This window comes from Macaca mulatta, chromosome 2 (genome assembly GCF_049350105.2).
Source record: "Macaca mulatta isolate MMU2019108-1 chromosome 2, T2T-MMU8v2.0, whole genome shotgun sequence".
Classification (NCBI taxonomy): Eukaryota; Metazoa; Chordata; class Mammalia; order Primates; family Cercopithecidae; genus Macaca; species Macaca mulatta.
This window is the reverse complement of record NC_133407.1, coordinates 151,558,705-151,574,502: the sequence shown is the minus strand read 5'-3', so window position 1 is coordinate 151,574,502 and position 15,798 is coordinate 151,558,705. Positions and strand designations below refer to the sequence as shown.

Here is a 15,798-nt window from a genome sequence, read left to right as displayed (position 1 = left end):
CTTTTGGACCTGGAGCCAGAAACTCGTAGACCTGAATTCTTGGAATGCTGACTGGCCAAAGAGCACAAATGACAACCATTTTCAAGTCTTGATCAAGCTCCTGTTCACCGCTAGGCACCCTTGCAGGGTGGAGAACCCAGGTCATGTCCTTCAGGAGATGAAATGTTTGGAGAGAGGCACATCATGAGACCGCTGGCCTTCATGTCCATTGAGTCAAGGACAAACAGTTGGTGCTATAGAAACCCCAGCAGGGAAAGGCAAGACCAGTGTGAGCTGGGGCAGTTGGCAAAGGCTTTCTATAGGAGGTGTGACATCAGCTTAAGCTTCTCAATAACACAGACAAACAGGAAGGATATTCCGGCGGGTGGGAGACACAGCAAACATCCAGAGCCAGTGTGATGGGTGGGGAAACAGAGATGACACAGCCCCTGCACTTGGTGGGATGGAAGACATCTCAGCACTGTGACGCCTCATGGGACCTTGTCTTATCTTCATGGAAGTCTGATAAAGTAGGCAAGGCAGCAGCAGAAATATTGTGTAGACATGAAATCAACAGAAATATTAAGGGATTTGTCCAAACTCACACAGAATGTGAGTGGCAGGTCTCCTATCTCCAGTCCCCAAATCAGAGTTCCTCCCACCAAACCACACTCTTCGCATAAACTAAATTCTGAGAATGGCCACCAGAATGAACGCATTCCCAGCTCAGTCCAGGCGGAGCTTCTCCTCCAGCTTGTGTTTGTTCCCCGCAGAGAGCAGCGATGAAGACCAGCACCCCAGAGCAACCAGAAAACGTCGACGGAGCCTGGGGGCTGGACACCCCCATGGGAACAGCTCACCCGGTAGGCAATAGGCCTTACCATTTTTCTTTTGCCTGCTCACTCACTGTTGAGTTTCTCAGTGGGACTGAACCTGCCTGTGTGATGTTCTTCACAGCATTGTTTACGGCAGGATAAAATAGGAAATAGCCTGACAGCAGCAGAATAAAGGATGCTGCACCCTGTCCTGGTGACAGCTCTGCTCTTCATCTATTGCTGAACCGAAAAAGAAAGATGCCAAATCATAGAATTAATTTGATCTCGTATATACTTTATAAAAATTCAGACATATGGTTATAATCAAAACTGGAAGGAAAAATACCAAAATGTTAATAGTGGTTATCTCAGGATGGTGGAATTATAAGTGATTTTTATTTTCCCTTTTTTGAACTGTCCTATACTATAAATAATTTACAATGAGCATGTTTTATTTTTTATTTATTTATTTTTTGGAGACAGGGTTTCACTCTTGTTGCCCAGGCTGGAGTGCAATGGCGCGATCTTGGGTCACCATAACCTCCACCTCCCGGGTTCAAGCAATTTTCCTTCCTCAGCCTCCCAAGTAGGAGGCTAGGATTACAGGCATGTGCCACCATGCCTGGCTAATTTTGTATTTTTAGTAGAGATGGGGTTTTACCATGTTGCTCAGGCTGGTCTCCAACTCCTGGTCTCAAGTGATCCACCCACCTCGGCCTCCCAAAGTGCTGGGATTACAGGGGTAAGCCACCGCGGCTGGCAGAGCATGTTTTATTTTTACAACCAGGAAATAATTTTTGCAAAAGAAATAAAACAACAAATTTCATAGGAAGGAAAGACCACGGGGAAAAGGGCTGAATTATTGCCTAGTACAGAACCTGTCACACAGAAGCTGTTTAATAAATGCTGCCCATGAGGCTAGAGCTGAGCCCTGGGTTCTCTTTCTGGATATAAACATGATTAGGAACGCAGGCTTTGGCAACAGACCTAGTAGAGTTGCCACTTGCTGGCTATATGACTTTGGGAAAATAATGTAACTGAGCCTCAGTGTCCTTATCTGTATAATGGGTGGGGTAGGTACTAATACCTTCTTCATAGGATGTCTGTGAGGAGCAAATGAAGTATTAAATATAAATCACTTAGTACAGTGTTGGTGCATGCTAGTGCCCAATATATACCCACTATTAACCCTGAGCAAGGTCCAAGTCCTCTTAGGTCTTGAGTGCTTTATGAATGTGGTCACCTCTGGAAGCTCTGGGGGCATCAGAGAGGGCAAAGGGAAGGTACTTGTGCTGCCTTGCCTCTTGAAGACCACCCCCCACCTCACCTCCAGCACAAGGACTCTGGTACTTCTTTTTTTTTTTTTTGAGACGGAGTCTCGCTCTGTCGCCCAGGCTGGAGTGCAGTGGCCGTATGTCAGCTCACTGCAAGCTCTGCCTCCCGGGTTTACGCCATTCTCCTGCCTTAGCCTCCCGAGTAACTGGGACTACAGGTGCCCACCACCTCGCCCGGCTAGTTTTTTGTATTTTTTAGTAGAGAGGGGGTTTCACCGTGTTAGCCAGGATGGTCTCGATCTCCTGACCTCGTGATCCGCCTGTCTCAGCCTCCCAAAGTGCTGGGATTACAGGCTTGAGCCACCGCGCCCGGCCGGACTCTGGTACTTCTTAAGCTTCAAAGCCATGGGAGATGGAAGTGGCCTGGGTCACTGTGTTTGGGAGTTCTGACTAAAGGGTTTGTCTCCATCCAGGTCCTGGGCATGGGGAGCCTGACGTTTTGAAGGATGAGCTTCAGCTCTATGGAGGTAATCAGTTTCCCAGTGGCTTTGGAGAAAACAATTAGACGAAGGAAAAGAGGGCTTTGTTGAGCAGAAACAAGGTCATGAGGGTGATTCATGAGCTGAAAAGTCCCACCCAAATACAGGAGATGTGGCCAGTTGGGTGGTTATGACATTGGCAGGTGGGGAGGTGGGCATGAGATTGTCTTGAGGAAATCCTGCATTTTCTGGGGTCTTTGTTTGTTTTGAGACGGAGTCTCACTCTGTCGCCCAGGCTGGAGTGCAGTGGTGTGATCTCAGCTCACTGCAACTTCCACCTCCCGAATTCAAGTGATTCTCCTGCCTCAGCCTCCCCAGTAGGTGCGACCACAGGTGCACACCACCACACCCAGCTAATTTTTTGTATTTTTAGTAGAGACGGGGTTTCACTATGTTGGCCAGGATGGTCTTGATCTCCTGACCTTGTGATCTGCCCACCTCGGCCTCCCGAAGTGCTGGGATTACAGGCGTGAGCCACCTCGTCCAGCCAATCCTGCATTTTCGTCTGAGCTATAACCTTGACTTATGGGGTGACCATGAACAGTCACCCACTTTTCTGGGCCTCAGCTCCTAAACGAGTAGAATGGGACGTGATCGGTAACCCCTCTCTTGGAATACTGGGCTGTTTCAGCACACAAGGAAAAATTAAGGATCTGATCTCCACAATACCCATTTTACAGAATAATTATTTCTAATACCCTGATTACTACAGTGAGGAGGCATAAATAATATGGCGCTTTGGTTGGTAGCACTAGGATGCAATAGAACTTGTAGAATGAGAAACAAAAAAAGAAAAAAAAAAAGAACTTGTAGAATGAACTCTTTTGCCAAAGAATATGACAAATGCACACTACTAGATAAGAAAGCTTTAATATCTGTGTTTAATCCAATATTTCTGAAATCTACATCGTCTCCTAATGCCTGGCAATAACCTAAGTAAAACAGTGGAAAACACTTATGTATATGCTAAAGAAAAGATTTCATTTGTTATGTAACAAATACAATCAGTGGTTACCTCTGGGTCATCTGTCTTGTGGGTTTTTGTTTTTGTTTTTTGTTTTTTGTTTTTTTTGCGACACGGTCTCACTCTGTTGTCCAGGCTGCAATGCAGTGGTGTGATCATGATTCACTACAGCCTCAACCTCCTGGGCCCAGGTGATCCTCCCATCTCAGTCTCCCAGGTAGCTGGGACTACAGATGTGTGCCACCACACTCAGCCAATTTTTTTTATTTTTTAGTAGAGACAGAGTTTTGCCATGTTGCCCAGGCTGGTCTCAAACTACTGAGCTCAAGTGATCCTCCCGCCTTGGCCTCCCAAAGTGCTAGAATTACAGGCATCTTTCTTTTCTTTCTTTCTTTCTTTTTTTTTTTTTTGTTACAGAAACAAGTATAATCTGGTTTAGAAAAATGTTTTTAATTACTCAAGTAATTTAAGAAAGGTTTCACTGGGTATAAAATAAGATAAACCTTTATGTTCATATGTATTTTAAAATATTTTTCTCATTAAGTAATTCATATTCACCGTAGAAAATGTAGATACGGTCACGTATTCATGAATTACTTCTTTCCCCCAGACATTGGAGGTGCTTAGTAAATTACATTGCTTGAGTCTCATTTCATGTTGTCCTTGATATGCTCTCTGCACTCTCCGTATTGGCCCCTCTGATCACTTTGCAGATGGCGTTCAGTGTGCTGAGTGCCTATTGTCACATGCTAAGTGCCCCTTGTGGTGTTCATGTCCTGGGGCTGCCCTGAGGGACAGGAAACGTACAGAAGTCGGGGCCTGATGGTAGGAAGATCATACAAGTGCCTGTCTGCCCTTAAGGGAAAGAAGATGACAGGCTAGGAGCAAGGTCACCAGGGAACTAGAACAGGCACCAAGAACCACATGGTGAATGGTGTGGGAAGGACACCCAGGACTGGATTAATGCAGAGGTGGCAGCTCAGGTCTATAGGACTCAACTCACCCTTGGCAGCCCAGCCAAGTGGCTCAACAATCAGGGCGGGAGCCAAGGATTGAGGTATACAAGCCAGCTTGGCTCCCACATGCTCAGACCCTGGTAGGTCTAGAAGCCAGCAAGATGGCATGAGCTTGGAGTTGCCTGTCTAGTCCAGAGTTCTATGGGTAAAAGGCAGCAGGTGTCATCACCTGCATCTGGATAGCCTGGAGCAGGCATGTGCAAATGGGTGGCCCATGTGGGCAGATGCTTTTTATCTGGCTCACAGAATGGCTTTTGGGGGGTCAGGGTAGGGGTAGGTTTTTCTTTTTTATTTTTTGGTTTTTTGAGATGCGGTCTCACTCCTTTGCTCAGGCTGGAGTGCAGTGGTGCCATCTCGGCTCACTGCAACCTCCACCTCCCGGGCTCAAGCGATTCTCCTACCTTAGCCTCCTGAGAAGCTGGGACTACATGCATGCACCACCATGCCCAGCTAATTTTTGTATTTTTGGTAGAGACAGGATTTTACCATATTTCCCAGGCTGGTCTTGAACTCCTGGATTCAAGTGATCTATCTGCCTTGACCTTCCAAAGTGCTGGGATTACAAGTGTGAACCATCGTGCCCGGCCCACACAGAAACACAGAATGCTTTTTTTTTTTTTTTTTCCCTGTGTTTTTAGTAGAGTTGGAGTTTCACTGTGTTAGCCAGGTTGGTCTCGATCTCCTGACCTTATGATCCACCTGCTTCGGCCTCCCAAAGTTCTGGGATTACAGGTGTGAGTCACCGCCCCCGGCCCAGAACGCTTTATTTATTTATTTATTTTGAGACGGAGTCTTGCTCTGTCGCCCAAGCTGGAGTGCAGTGGTGTGATCTTGGCTCACTGCACGCTCCGCCGCCTGGGTTCATGCCATGCTCCTGCCTCATCCTCCCAAGTAACTGGGACTACAGACGGCCTCCACCACGCCTGGCTAATTTTTTTGTGTTTTCAGTAGAGACGGGGTTTCACTGTGTTCACCAGGATGGTCTTGATCTCCTGACCTCCTGATCCTCCCGCCTCAGCCTCCCAAAGTGCTGGGATTACAGGCATGAGCCACCGCGCCAGGCCCAGAATGCTTTTTTAAAATTATGATTGTGTGGCCAGGCGCTGTGGCTCACGCCTGTAATCCCAGCACTTTGGGAGGCTGAGGCAGGTGGATCACTTGAGGTTAGGAGTTCAAGACCAGCCTGGCCAACATGGCAAAACCCCGTCTCTACTAAAAATACAAAAATTAGCCAGATGTGGTGGCACCCTTAATCCCAGCTACTCAGGAGCCTGAGGCAGGAGGATTGCTTGAACCTGGGAGGCAGAGGTTGCAGTGAGCTGAGATCATGCCACTGTACTCCAGCCTGGGCGGCAGAGTGAGACTCTGTCTCAAATAAATAAATAAATAAATATTATAAATATATAATAGATAATTTATACAAATTATATAATATATAAATATGTTTATATAAAATTATATAATATATAAATATATATAAATTATATATATGTAATTATGATTGTGAGAGCCAGACACTATGGCTCGCACCTGTAATCCCAGCTACTTGGGAGGCTGAGGCAGGAAGAGTGCTTCAGCCCAAGCGTTTGAGACTGCAGTGAGTCATGATTGTGCCATTGCCCTGCAACCTGGATGACAGAGAGAGAACCTGTCTCTAAATAAATAAATTTTAAAAATAAAATTATGAATGTAAATATATTTCATCAATTCTACACCACATTTTTTTCACATTTGAATATTTCTGAAATCAGGATGCATCTTAAAAATCACTGGCAAAGTTAGGCATGGTAGTTCATGACTATAATCCCAGCACTTTGGGAGGCCAAGGTGGGAGGATTGCTTGAGCTCAGGAGTTCAAGACCAGCCTGGACAACATAGCAAGACCCTATCTCTATTTTAAAAAATCACTGGCGGCTGGGTGCAGTGGCTCACGCCTGTAATCCCAGCACTTTGGGAGGCCGAGGCGGGCAGATCACGAAGTCAGGAGATCAAAACCATGCTGGCTAACACGGTGAAACCCCATCTGTACTAAAAATACAAAAAAATTAGCCAGGCGTGGTGGCGGGTGTTTGCAGTCCCAGCAACTCAGGAGGGTGAGGCAGGAGAATGGTGTGAACCTGGGAGGCAGAGCTTGCAGTGAGTGGAGATCGCGCCACTGTACTCCAGCCTGGGGGACAGAGCAAGACTTCATCTCAAAAAAAAAAAAAAAAAAAAAAATCACTAGCAACTTACAGTTATAACTGTCAAGGGCTTTTCTTACATGGTAGTACATAAAATAATGTCATGTCTCACAAGCAATGGCATTTTGATTTGAGAGTTGCCAAACTTTTTTTTTTTTTTTTTTTTGAGACAGAGTCTTACTCTGTCGCCAGGCCAGAGTGCAGTGGTGTGATCTCAGCTCACTGCAACCCCTGCCTCCTGGGTTTGAGCGATTATCCTGCCTCAGCCTCCCAAGTAGCTGGGACTATAGGCACGTGCTACCATGCCCAGCTAATTTTTGTGTTTTTAGTAGAGACGGGGTTTCACCATGTTAGCCAGAACGGTCTCCATCTCTTGACCTTGTGATCCGCCCACCTCGGCCTCCCAAAGTGTTGGGATTACGGGCGTGAGTCACCGCGCCCGGCCCAAACTTTTTTATAATTAGGAAGTTTAACTGAAAACCTGGCTTCTCTGGGGAAATTGACAGACCTGTAAGAGTGGGCAGGCATTTCTACGGCAGCTTTCTGTGGCTGGTGGGTGGTGGCTGCCCCTTTAGTTGGAACAGGAACCCTCCAGCCGGCTCCATTCCCCACCTGGCACACTCCAGGTTAAGTGGAAAGTCTCCCAGCAGGATCCACCTTCCCTGAAGCATGACTTCTCCCTCCCCAGAGGATCATGGGTATATGATCACTGATTTCCTTTCTGTGCAGATGCTCCAGGAGAGGTGGTACCCTCTGGGGAATCAGGTGAGTGTCCAGTTAGGGGAGAGAGGTCGTTGGTGCTGGTGTTGAGCCAGGTCTAGGCATCACCTCTCCCCTAAGACAGCCAGCTCCTGTTGGGGTATCTGACTGTGAGAAACAGGAGCCCCAGGTCCACTGAGCCTAGGCTCATCAAGTGGGCTGGGCCAGCTGTGGCATGAAGCAGGGAGTCCGGGGAGCTTGGAAAGCTGTCCCAGAAAGACCCAAGGAGATTACAACCAACCAGCCATCAGTAGAAAGGAGGATCCTTGGGGGCTGCAGAATTCCATGGGGACATTTTTTTAGGTCACCTATAGCCTTCCCCAGGGTGGAGGCAGCTGTTAAGGCACCCCAAGCAGGGTTGGGCACTAATGTTGAGTTTCTCATTTCCAGGACTCCGAAGGAGAGGCTCTGACCCAGCAAGTGGTAAATACACAAGCTCAAATAGGACAGCCAGAGTGGGTGTTGATTCCAGACGATGGGTTGGGACTTCAGACAGCCTGAGAGGGTGGGTTAGTCCCAGCAGGGACTGTTGCCAGCCAATGTCACTATGATTCAGAAGGGGGATCTCCAGTGCAGGGGAAATGGAACGGAAGGTGGACTCAGGCCTGAGGAAGGAGGAGGAAATCAGTGGGGGTTCCAAGGACAGCACCCCCATCTTCACAGTTTTGCTTGACTGGTCCTGCAGTGAGTGCCCTCTGACCCAGGAAGAAGTACCCCGGATATTAATTCTCAGTGATGTAGGGAAGAGAAAATCCCACCTGCCGTCCTGCTTCAGAGTTAAACACTCATCTCTCTCTTGTTCCTAAGGAGAAGTGGAGGCCTCTCAGTTAAGCAGACAGAATATAAAGAAAGATGGTAAGGAACTTGGTGCAGCAGACCTGCTTTTTCCTGTCTGGCTGGATTTCTAGGGGTGAAATAGCACAGTAGCAATCATTACCCACCTCTGTCGTATGCCCTGCAGTTTACATATTACTCAGCTTAGAATCAACTCAACAGGGTGGGACAATGGTTCCCATTTTGCGGATATGAAAACTGAGGTTCCAGGCTGGGGAGTGGCCTTACAGCTCGTGAGTGGCGTGGCCTGAGCTTGAGCCCTGGTCCTCTGCTCTTTCTGCTATGCACAGTCTCTAGGATGGTAAATGCCTTCCAGGCCTTGTGGCCAGGATGGGGAGCTGGAGGTCAGCTGAGCTGAGAGAGTTGTAAGGTTAGATTAGACCAGACTCTGGGAAAGGAGCAGTGAAAATGGGAGTAACCTCCCCGCTCCAGGCCTGGAATCCATGAGGACTTCTAGGAGGAAGGGGAGGGCAAGAGGAAAGACCATGGTGCTCAACACAGAGACTTTTTGTAATTAAAAAAAAAAAAAGGCCGGGCGCGGTGGCTCACGCCTGTAATCCCAGCACTTTGGGAGGCCGAGGCCGGCGGATCACAAGGTCAGGAGATCGAGACCACGGTGAAACCCCGTCTCTACTAAAAATACAAAAAATTAGCTGGGCACGGTGGCGGGTGCCTGTAGTCCCAGCTACTCAGGAGGCTGAGGCAGGAGAATGGCGTGAACCCGAGAAGCGGAGCTTGCAGTGAGCCGAGATCGCGCCACTGCACTCCAGCCTGGGCGACAGAGCGAGACTCCGTCTCAAAAAAAAAAAAAAAAAAAAAAGGCCAGACCTGCCGGCTCACAGCTGTAATCCCAATACTTTGGGAGGCCGAGATGAGAGAGTTGCTTGAGGCCGGGAGTTCAAGACCAGCCTGGGCAACATAGCGAGACCTTGTCTCTACTGAAAATTTAAAAATTCTCTGGGTATGATGGCATGCACCTGTAGGCCTCGCTACTTGTGAGGCTGAAGCAGGAGAATTGCTTAAGCCGAGGACTTGAAGGTTGCAATGAGCTGTGATCGCACAACTGCACTCCACCCTGAGTGACAGAGCAAGACCTTGTCTCCTCTGCCCAAAAAAAAGAGAGAAAGCAGCAGATATTGATTCCCCACCCCTGCCTTCACAGATGAGTTTTTCCATTTCGTCCTCCTGTGCTTTGCCATCGGGGCCTTGCTGGTGTGTTATCACTATTACGCAGGTGAGGGGAGGTGCCCTGGGGAATGCACCAGGGGAATGGCATGGGGGGGGTGCAGGGGGCAGGGGCGTCAAGACCTGGAGGCTGACCATTCCCTCCCTCACTGCCCTTCCAGACTGGTTCATGTCTCTTGGGGTCGGCCTGCTCACCTTTGCCTCCCTGGAAACTGTTGGCATCTACTTTGGACTAGGTAAGCCCCTCCCCAGAATGCACACACACACAGTCTCTTGGAGGGGTGGCGGGTAGAAATATTCATTTTCATACTCATTGAAATATGGACCAGAGAGTCACAATATACACTTCAAAACAAATTTTCCTTATGCTCATGTTTTCTTCCTGACCACTTTCAAGGTCAATGTAAGGTCACTGGCAAAACCCTGTGGGAAAAATGGGCAGCTCCATACAATGCAACAGCAACAGTTTAAAGTGGCAAACAGGCTGGGCCCAGGGCACACGCCCATGATTCCAGTTACTCAGGAGATTGGGGCAAGAGGATCGCTTGAGCCCAGGAATTTGTTCAGCCTGGGCAACACAGCAAGACTCTGTCTATAAAATAAATAGATAACAGTGACAAACAAAATAGAACTAGCCAGATACTGAAAACAAGTTAGTTAATGGAGTTGGGAACTGAATTTGGCGAGTGAGTTTCCTGCCACTATTCCTGCTGTTCACGGTTGTTGTTTTCAGTAATAATAACTCTAGTACCATTATCTAAGCTTAACCTGCTGCCTGAAATTCCGCCATCAGAGCTTTGTTTGCATGAGTTAGGTCCTTGTCTAATGGTGGCCAGGTATCCTTTGTGGGGGTACAAACTTAACTCACTTTTTCTTTGCTTCTGAGCAGTGTACCGCATCCACAGCGTCCTGCAAGGTTTCATCCCCCTCTTCCAGAAGTTCAGGCTGACAGGTAACTTTTAAAGTCTTCCTGTGTTCACTCTTTTTCTCCCTAGCAGGGTCTTCATTTAGAAAGAGACTTAGCATACAGGAAAGAACACAGCCCGGTGGCAGAGGACCCAGGTTCGAGTCCTACCTCTGCCAGTTTACTAGCTCTGTGACCCTGGATGAGCCATGTAGCCTTGGCTTCCTCAACTGGAAAATAGGTGTAATGCTTTTCTGCTACACAAGTGTGTTGTGAAGATCAAGTGAGGAATGGATGCAAAGGCCTGAAGTGTGAAACAGTAGAAAAATGTGTCTTCATTCTCTTATAGAGCTTTACACTTCCCCAAACACTATCTTCTCCATGGCTGTACTTGCCTAATGGCAACTGGGGAGGTAGGCTTTACCAATGCTACACTCGACCAATAGGAAACTGAGGCTCAGAGAGGTGGAGTGACTCGCCCACAGTCACACAGCTTCAGCGGCTAGGCTGGGCGAAAGCACATCATCTTTCTTGACTGACAGCTCTGTGACCACCTTATGTCTCAGAATGGAGAGGCCAAGTGGCTGTGCTGGGGAAATATCTGTCTCCTTTAATCCATGCAATAAATAAAAAGAAAACTAGCTATTATGACAGTGGGTCATTGAGACCCATGGCTTCTGGGGTGACTACATCATGCCAGCTGTGAGGGGTACTTGGGCATCTGAGGTGATGGTGGGGATGAAGCCTGCTGCCTTCAGAATCCCATGCCATCTTGTGGCCTTTGCCTTCCAGGGTTCAGGAAGACTGACTGAGGCCACTGCCAGGTGGGCAGCAGAGGCAGGCCCCACTGTGACCACCACTGCGACACCTGAGCCCACAAGGACAGACCGGCATTCTGAGAGATGCGCAGGAGAGCAAGCCAGACCAATAAAAAGAACGCTTTTCCTTCCATGTGGTCTGAATGTTGGCACCAGCCCAGGCAGGGGCATCATTTGGGCAGTACTGCTGTGCAACCCAGCTGCCAGGATGGAAGGCAGAGGGTGGGTGTGGGGCCTGAGCCTTCACAGTACCTGGACCAACAGGAAGATTCTGGGAGATCACTGCTTTCAGAAGATAGCAAGAGACCATGGGCTCTGCAAGCTGTGATCTGTCTGGGTCATGGTTTTTCTCAAATCCCAGGCCATCTGGGTATGCTCTCAGGTGCTACCAAGCCATCCCGGGAGAGATGGATAGTCCACTGCCCTGAGGCAGGGAGCCACCAGGTTGGGGTCCCTTGGTGAACCTGATACAGGTAAGATGCTGAGGACTAAAACTATTTTTTTGCACCCCCCCAAAAAAAGGCAGGAAAATGATCATCAGAAACAAAATGGCAGCCAGGCATGGGGGCTCACACCTGTAATCCTAGCACTTTGGGAGGCTCAGGCTAAGGGTCGCTTGAAGCTAAGAGCTCAAGACCAGCCTGGGCAACATAGTGAGACCCCCATCTCTACAATTTTTTTGTTGTTGTTAATGACCAAATGTGGTGGTACATACCTGTACATACCTGCAGTTCCAGCTACTCAAGAGGCTGAGGCAGGAGGACTGCTTGAGCCCAGGAGTTCAGGGCTCCAGCAGTCACTCCACTCCACGATCAAGCCACTGCACTCCAGCCTGGGCGACAGAGCAAGACCCTTTCTCTAAAATTAAAAAAAAAAAGACAAATAAAAATTGCATATATTATAGTGTACAACATGTTTTGAAATATGTGGAATGGCTAAATCAAACTAACATATGTATCACCTCACATACCAATTTTTTTATGATGAGAACAGTCAAAACCTACTGTCAGCAATTTGCAAGTATACAATACATTGTTATTAACTATGATCACCATGCTATATGATAGATCTCCTGAACTTGAACTGAGTTCTTGATGGTCACAGACATGCTGTTCTCAAAACTCAGAAAGGTAACTTCTGGCCAGGTGCGGTGGCTCATGCATATAATCCCAGCATTTTGGGAGGCTGAGGCGGGTGGATCACAAGGTCAGGAGTTCAAGACCAGCCTGGCCAATATGGTGAAACCCTGTCTCTACCAAAAAAAAAAAAAAAATTAGCTTTAATTTTTTTCTTTTCTTTTTTTTTTTCTCGAGACAGAGTTTTGCTCTTTTGCCCAGGCTGGAGTGAAGTGGTGTAATCTCAGCTCACTGCAGCCTCCACCCCCGACAGTCAAGTGATTCTCCTGCCTCAGCCTCCTGAGTAGCTAGGATTATAGGTACCTACCACCATGCCCGGCTAATTTTTGTATTTTTAGTAGAGATGGGTTTTCACCATATTGGCCAGGCTAGTCTCGAACTCCTGACCTCAGGTGATCCACCCGCCTCGGCCTCCCAAAGTGCTAGGATTACAGGCGTGAGCCACCGACCCTGGCCCTGGCTGTCATTTTGGTCAAGTCCTCCCCTCTCCCAGCCTCAGTGTTCTCATCCGTACAATGGGGAGCATAACAGTGCCCACCTTACGGTGTTATGTTGAGAACTGCATGAGATACTTACGTAAAGTATTATGCACAGACTCTGGCACATAGGTCATGCTCAGTCAATGGGCGTTATTACAGTAGACAGGAACACAAATCAGATCCCCTTAGGGTCAGGCAGGCAGAGTCGGCAAGATGTAGAAAAATGGGGGCTGGGCGCAGTGGCTCACACCTATAATCCCAACACTTTGGGAGGCCAAGGTGGGTGGATTGCTTGAGCTCAGGAGTGTGGTGGTGTGTACCTGTGGACCTAGCTACTTGGGAGGCTGGAGTGGGAGAATCGCTGGAGCCTAGGAAGTCAAGGCTGCAGTGAGCCATGATCATACCACTGCACTCCAGCCTGAGAGACAGAGTGAGACCCTGTATCAAAAAAATAAAAATGAAAAAAGTAGGGAGCAGGAATAGGGGAACAGAAGAGCATATACCTGACCAAAGTGGGCAGCTGCTGTCTAGCAATTTCAGGTGAGAACACCAGCTGAGTGGGATCTGTCAGCCAAGAGAACGAAAACCACACCAGGTGCTTTAACAGAGAGAATGTAATAGAGGGGACATGTTAACCAGGTGCAGGACTACTGGAAAGACAAAAAGGGACTGTGGTATCACAAAGTGTAACTGAGGGAACTGCCTAGGGTTAGAGGGAAAAAGGAAAGAGGTTGGCACTATTAGAAGTGAGAGGCCAGGTGTGGTGGCTCAGTCTATAATCCCAGCACTTTGGGAGGCCCAGGAGGGCTGATCACCTGCGGTCAGGAGTTCGAGACCAGCGTGGCCAACATGGTGAAACCCCGTCTCTACTAAAAATACAAAAATTAGCCAGACTTGGTGGTGGATGCCTGTAATCCCAGCTACTTGGGAGGCTGATGCAGGAGAATCACTTGAACCTGGGAGGTGGAGGCTGCAGTGAGCCGAGAGTGTGCCACTACACTCCAACCTGGGCAACAGAGCAAGCCTATGTCTCAATAAATAAATAAATAAATAAATAAATAAATAAATAAATAAAGTATGAGAAGATTGAGAGAGGGTCCTCCAGAGCTGGGACCCAGACCTCTGGGGAAAGGGCACTGCTCAGCTGGGAGGTGTCTCTGAGGGGCCTGAGGAGGCTGGTTCTGCAAGTGCAAGACCACTGGGGTCAGATCTCCAGTTTCTTAGCAGAAGCCCCAAATCTAGAGTTTGGCAATTATTATTTTTTTTATTTCCACCTCTGCTGTGGAAAACAGTATAGTGATTCCTCAAAGAACTAAAAATAGAATTACCATATGATCCAGCAGTTCTACTTCTGTGCATATGCTAAAAAGGGACTTGAAGGGATATCTGTACACCCATTTTCACAGAAACATTATTTCCAGTAGCCAAAAAGGGGAAGCACAAGTGTCCATCAATGGGTGAATGAATAAACAAAGCATGATATATTATCAGCTTTTAAAAAGGGAAATTATTTGAGACTTCACAAAAAAACAAAAACCAAAGGGGAAAAAAATGGAAATTCTGGCCAGGCATATTGGCTCATGCCAGTAATCTCAGCACTTTGGGAGGCTGAGGTAGGAGGATCACTTGAGCCCAGGAGTTCAAGACCAGGCTGGGCAACACAGCAAGACTCCACTTCTGCAAAACATAAAAGCATTAGCCAAGCATGGTGGCACATGCCTGTGGTCCCAGCTACTTAGGAGACTAAGGTGGGAGGATCACTTGAGCCCAGGAAGTGGAGGCTGCAGTGAGCCATGATCATGACACTGCACTCCAGTGGCTGAGTAAGACTTTGTCTCTAAAAAAAATAAAAATAAAAAAAAAGAAATCCTGACACATGCTACCACACAGATAAACCTTGAGAACATTATGTTAAAAGGACAAATACAGTTATGATTCTACATATATGATGTACCTAGGGTAGTCAGATTCATAGAGACAGAAAGTGGAATGGTGGGTGCCTGAGGCTGCGGGACAGGGAATGAGAGTTAGTGTTTAATGTTCCCAAACAGAGTGTCAGTTTGGGAAGATGAGAAGAGCCCTAGATATGGATGGTTGTGATAATTGCACAACACTGTGAAAGTATTTAACGCCACTGAACTGTACACTTAAAAATGGTTATGGTGGTTAATTTTATGTCTATTTTACTTTTTTTTTTTTTTTTTTTGAGAAAGAGTTTTGCTTTGTCGCCCAGGCTGGAGTGCAATGGCCCCATCTCGGCTCACTGCAACCTCCGCCTCCCAGATTCCCTGACCTCGTGATCCACCTGCCTCAGCCTCCCAAAGTGCTGGGATTACAGGCATGAGCCACCGTGCCCGGCCACTTTCTTTTCTTTTCTTTTCTTTTTTTTGAGATGGAGTCTCACTCTGTTGCCCGAGCTGAAGTGCAATGGCACGATCTGCAACCTCTGCCTCCCAGAGTCAAAGGATTCTCATGCCTCAGCCTCCCGAGTAGCTGGGACTACAGGCAACTGCCACCATTCCTGGCTTTTTTGTTTTGTACTTTTTTTTTTTTTTTTTAGTAGAGACAGGATTTCACCATGTTGGCCAGGCTAATCTTGAACTCTTGACCTCAGGTGATCCGCCCACGTTGGCCTCTCAAAGTGCTGGGATTACAGGCGTGAGCCACCGCACCCGGACCACTTTTTAAAAAAAAAAATTCAAATTATTAGTGGTTAAATAAAACTGGATCAGACCTGCAACCCACAAGCTTACAGCTGCTTTGTTGAAGGCTTTTTATCGTGTCAAGCTAAAGACAGGAGCTAAAAGCGGTCCACGGAGGGGTCTGATTACACCTCAGGCATCAAGTGCATTCCTGGAGCCCCAGTCCAATGCGTGGGCTAAAAATAAAGCATTGGATCTGGAGCCCAGGAAGGCA

At 47.7% G+C, this 15,798-nt stretch overlaps 1 protein-coding gene across 6 annotated transcripts in view; it reads left to right on the top strand.

Moving 5' to 3' along the window:
• The window catches only part of TMEM40 (transmembrane protein 40), a 32,002-nt gene extending 20,602 nt beyond the window's left edge, over positions 1–11,400 (top strand). For 3 of the 6 annotated variants that reach the window (XM_077993485.1, XM_077993483.1, XM_077993486.1), the window contains 8 exons: positions 2,542–2,595; positions 7,497–7,532; positions 7,917–7,949; positions 8,334–8,381; positions 9,523–9,594; positions 9,707–9,781; positions 10,435–10,497; positions 11,242–11,400. In XM_077993485.1, coding sequence (XP_077849611.1) covers positions 2,542–2,595; positions 7,497–7,532; positions 7,917–7,949; positions 8,334–8,381; positions 9,523–9,594; positions 9,707–9,781; positions 10,435–10,497; positions 11,242–11,261 — 401 coding nt within the window. In that variant the 3' untranslated portion in view covers positions 11,262–11,400. Of the gene's footprint in view, positions 1–752; positions 843–2,541; positions 2,596–7,496; positions 7,533–7,916; positions 7,950–8,333; positions 8,382–9,522; positions 9,595–9,706; positions 9,782–10,434; positions 10,498–11,241 lie in introns of all 6 variants that reach the window. The other 3 variants (XM_077993481.1, XM_077993482.1, XM_077993484.1) reach the window with 2 other exon arrangements.
• Positions 11,401–15,798: the final 4,398 nt, after the last annotated feature.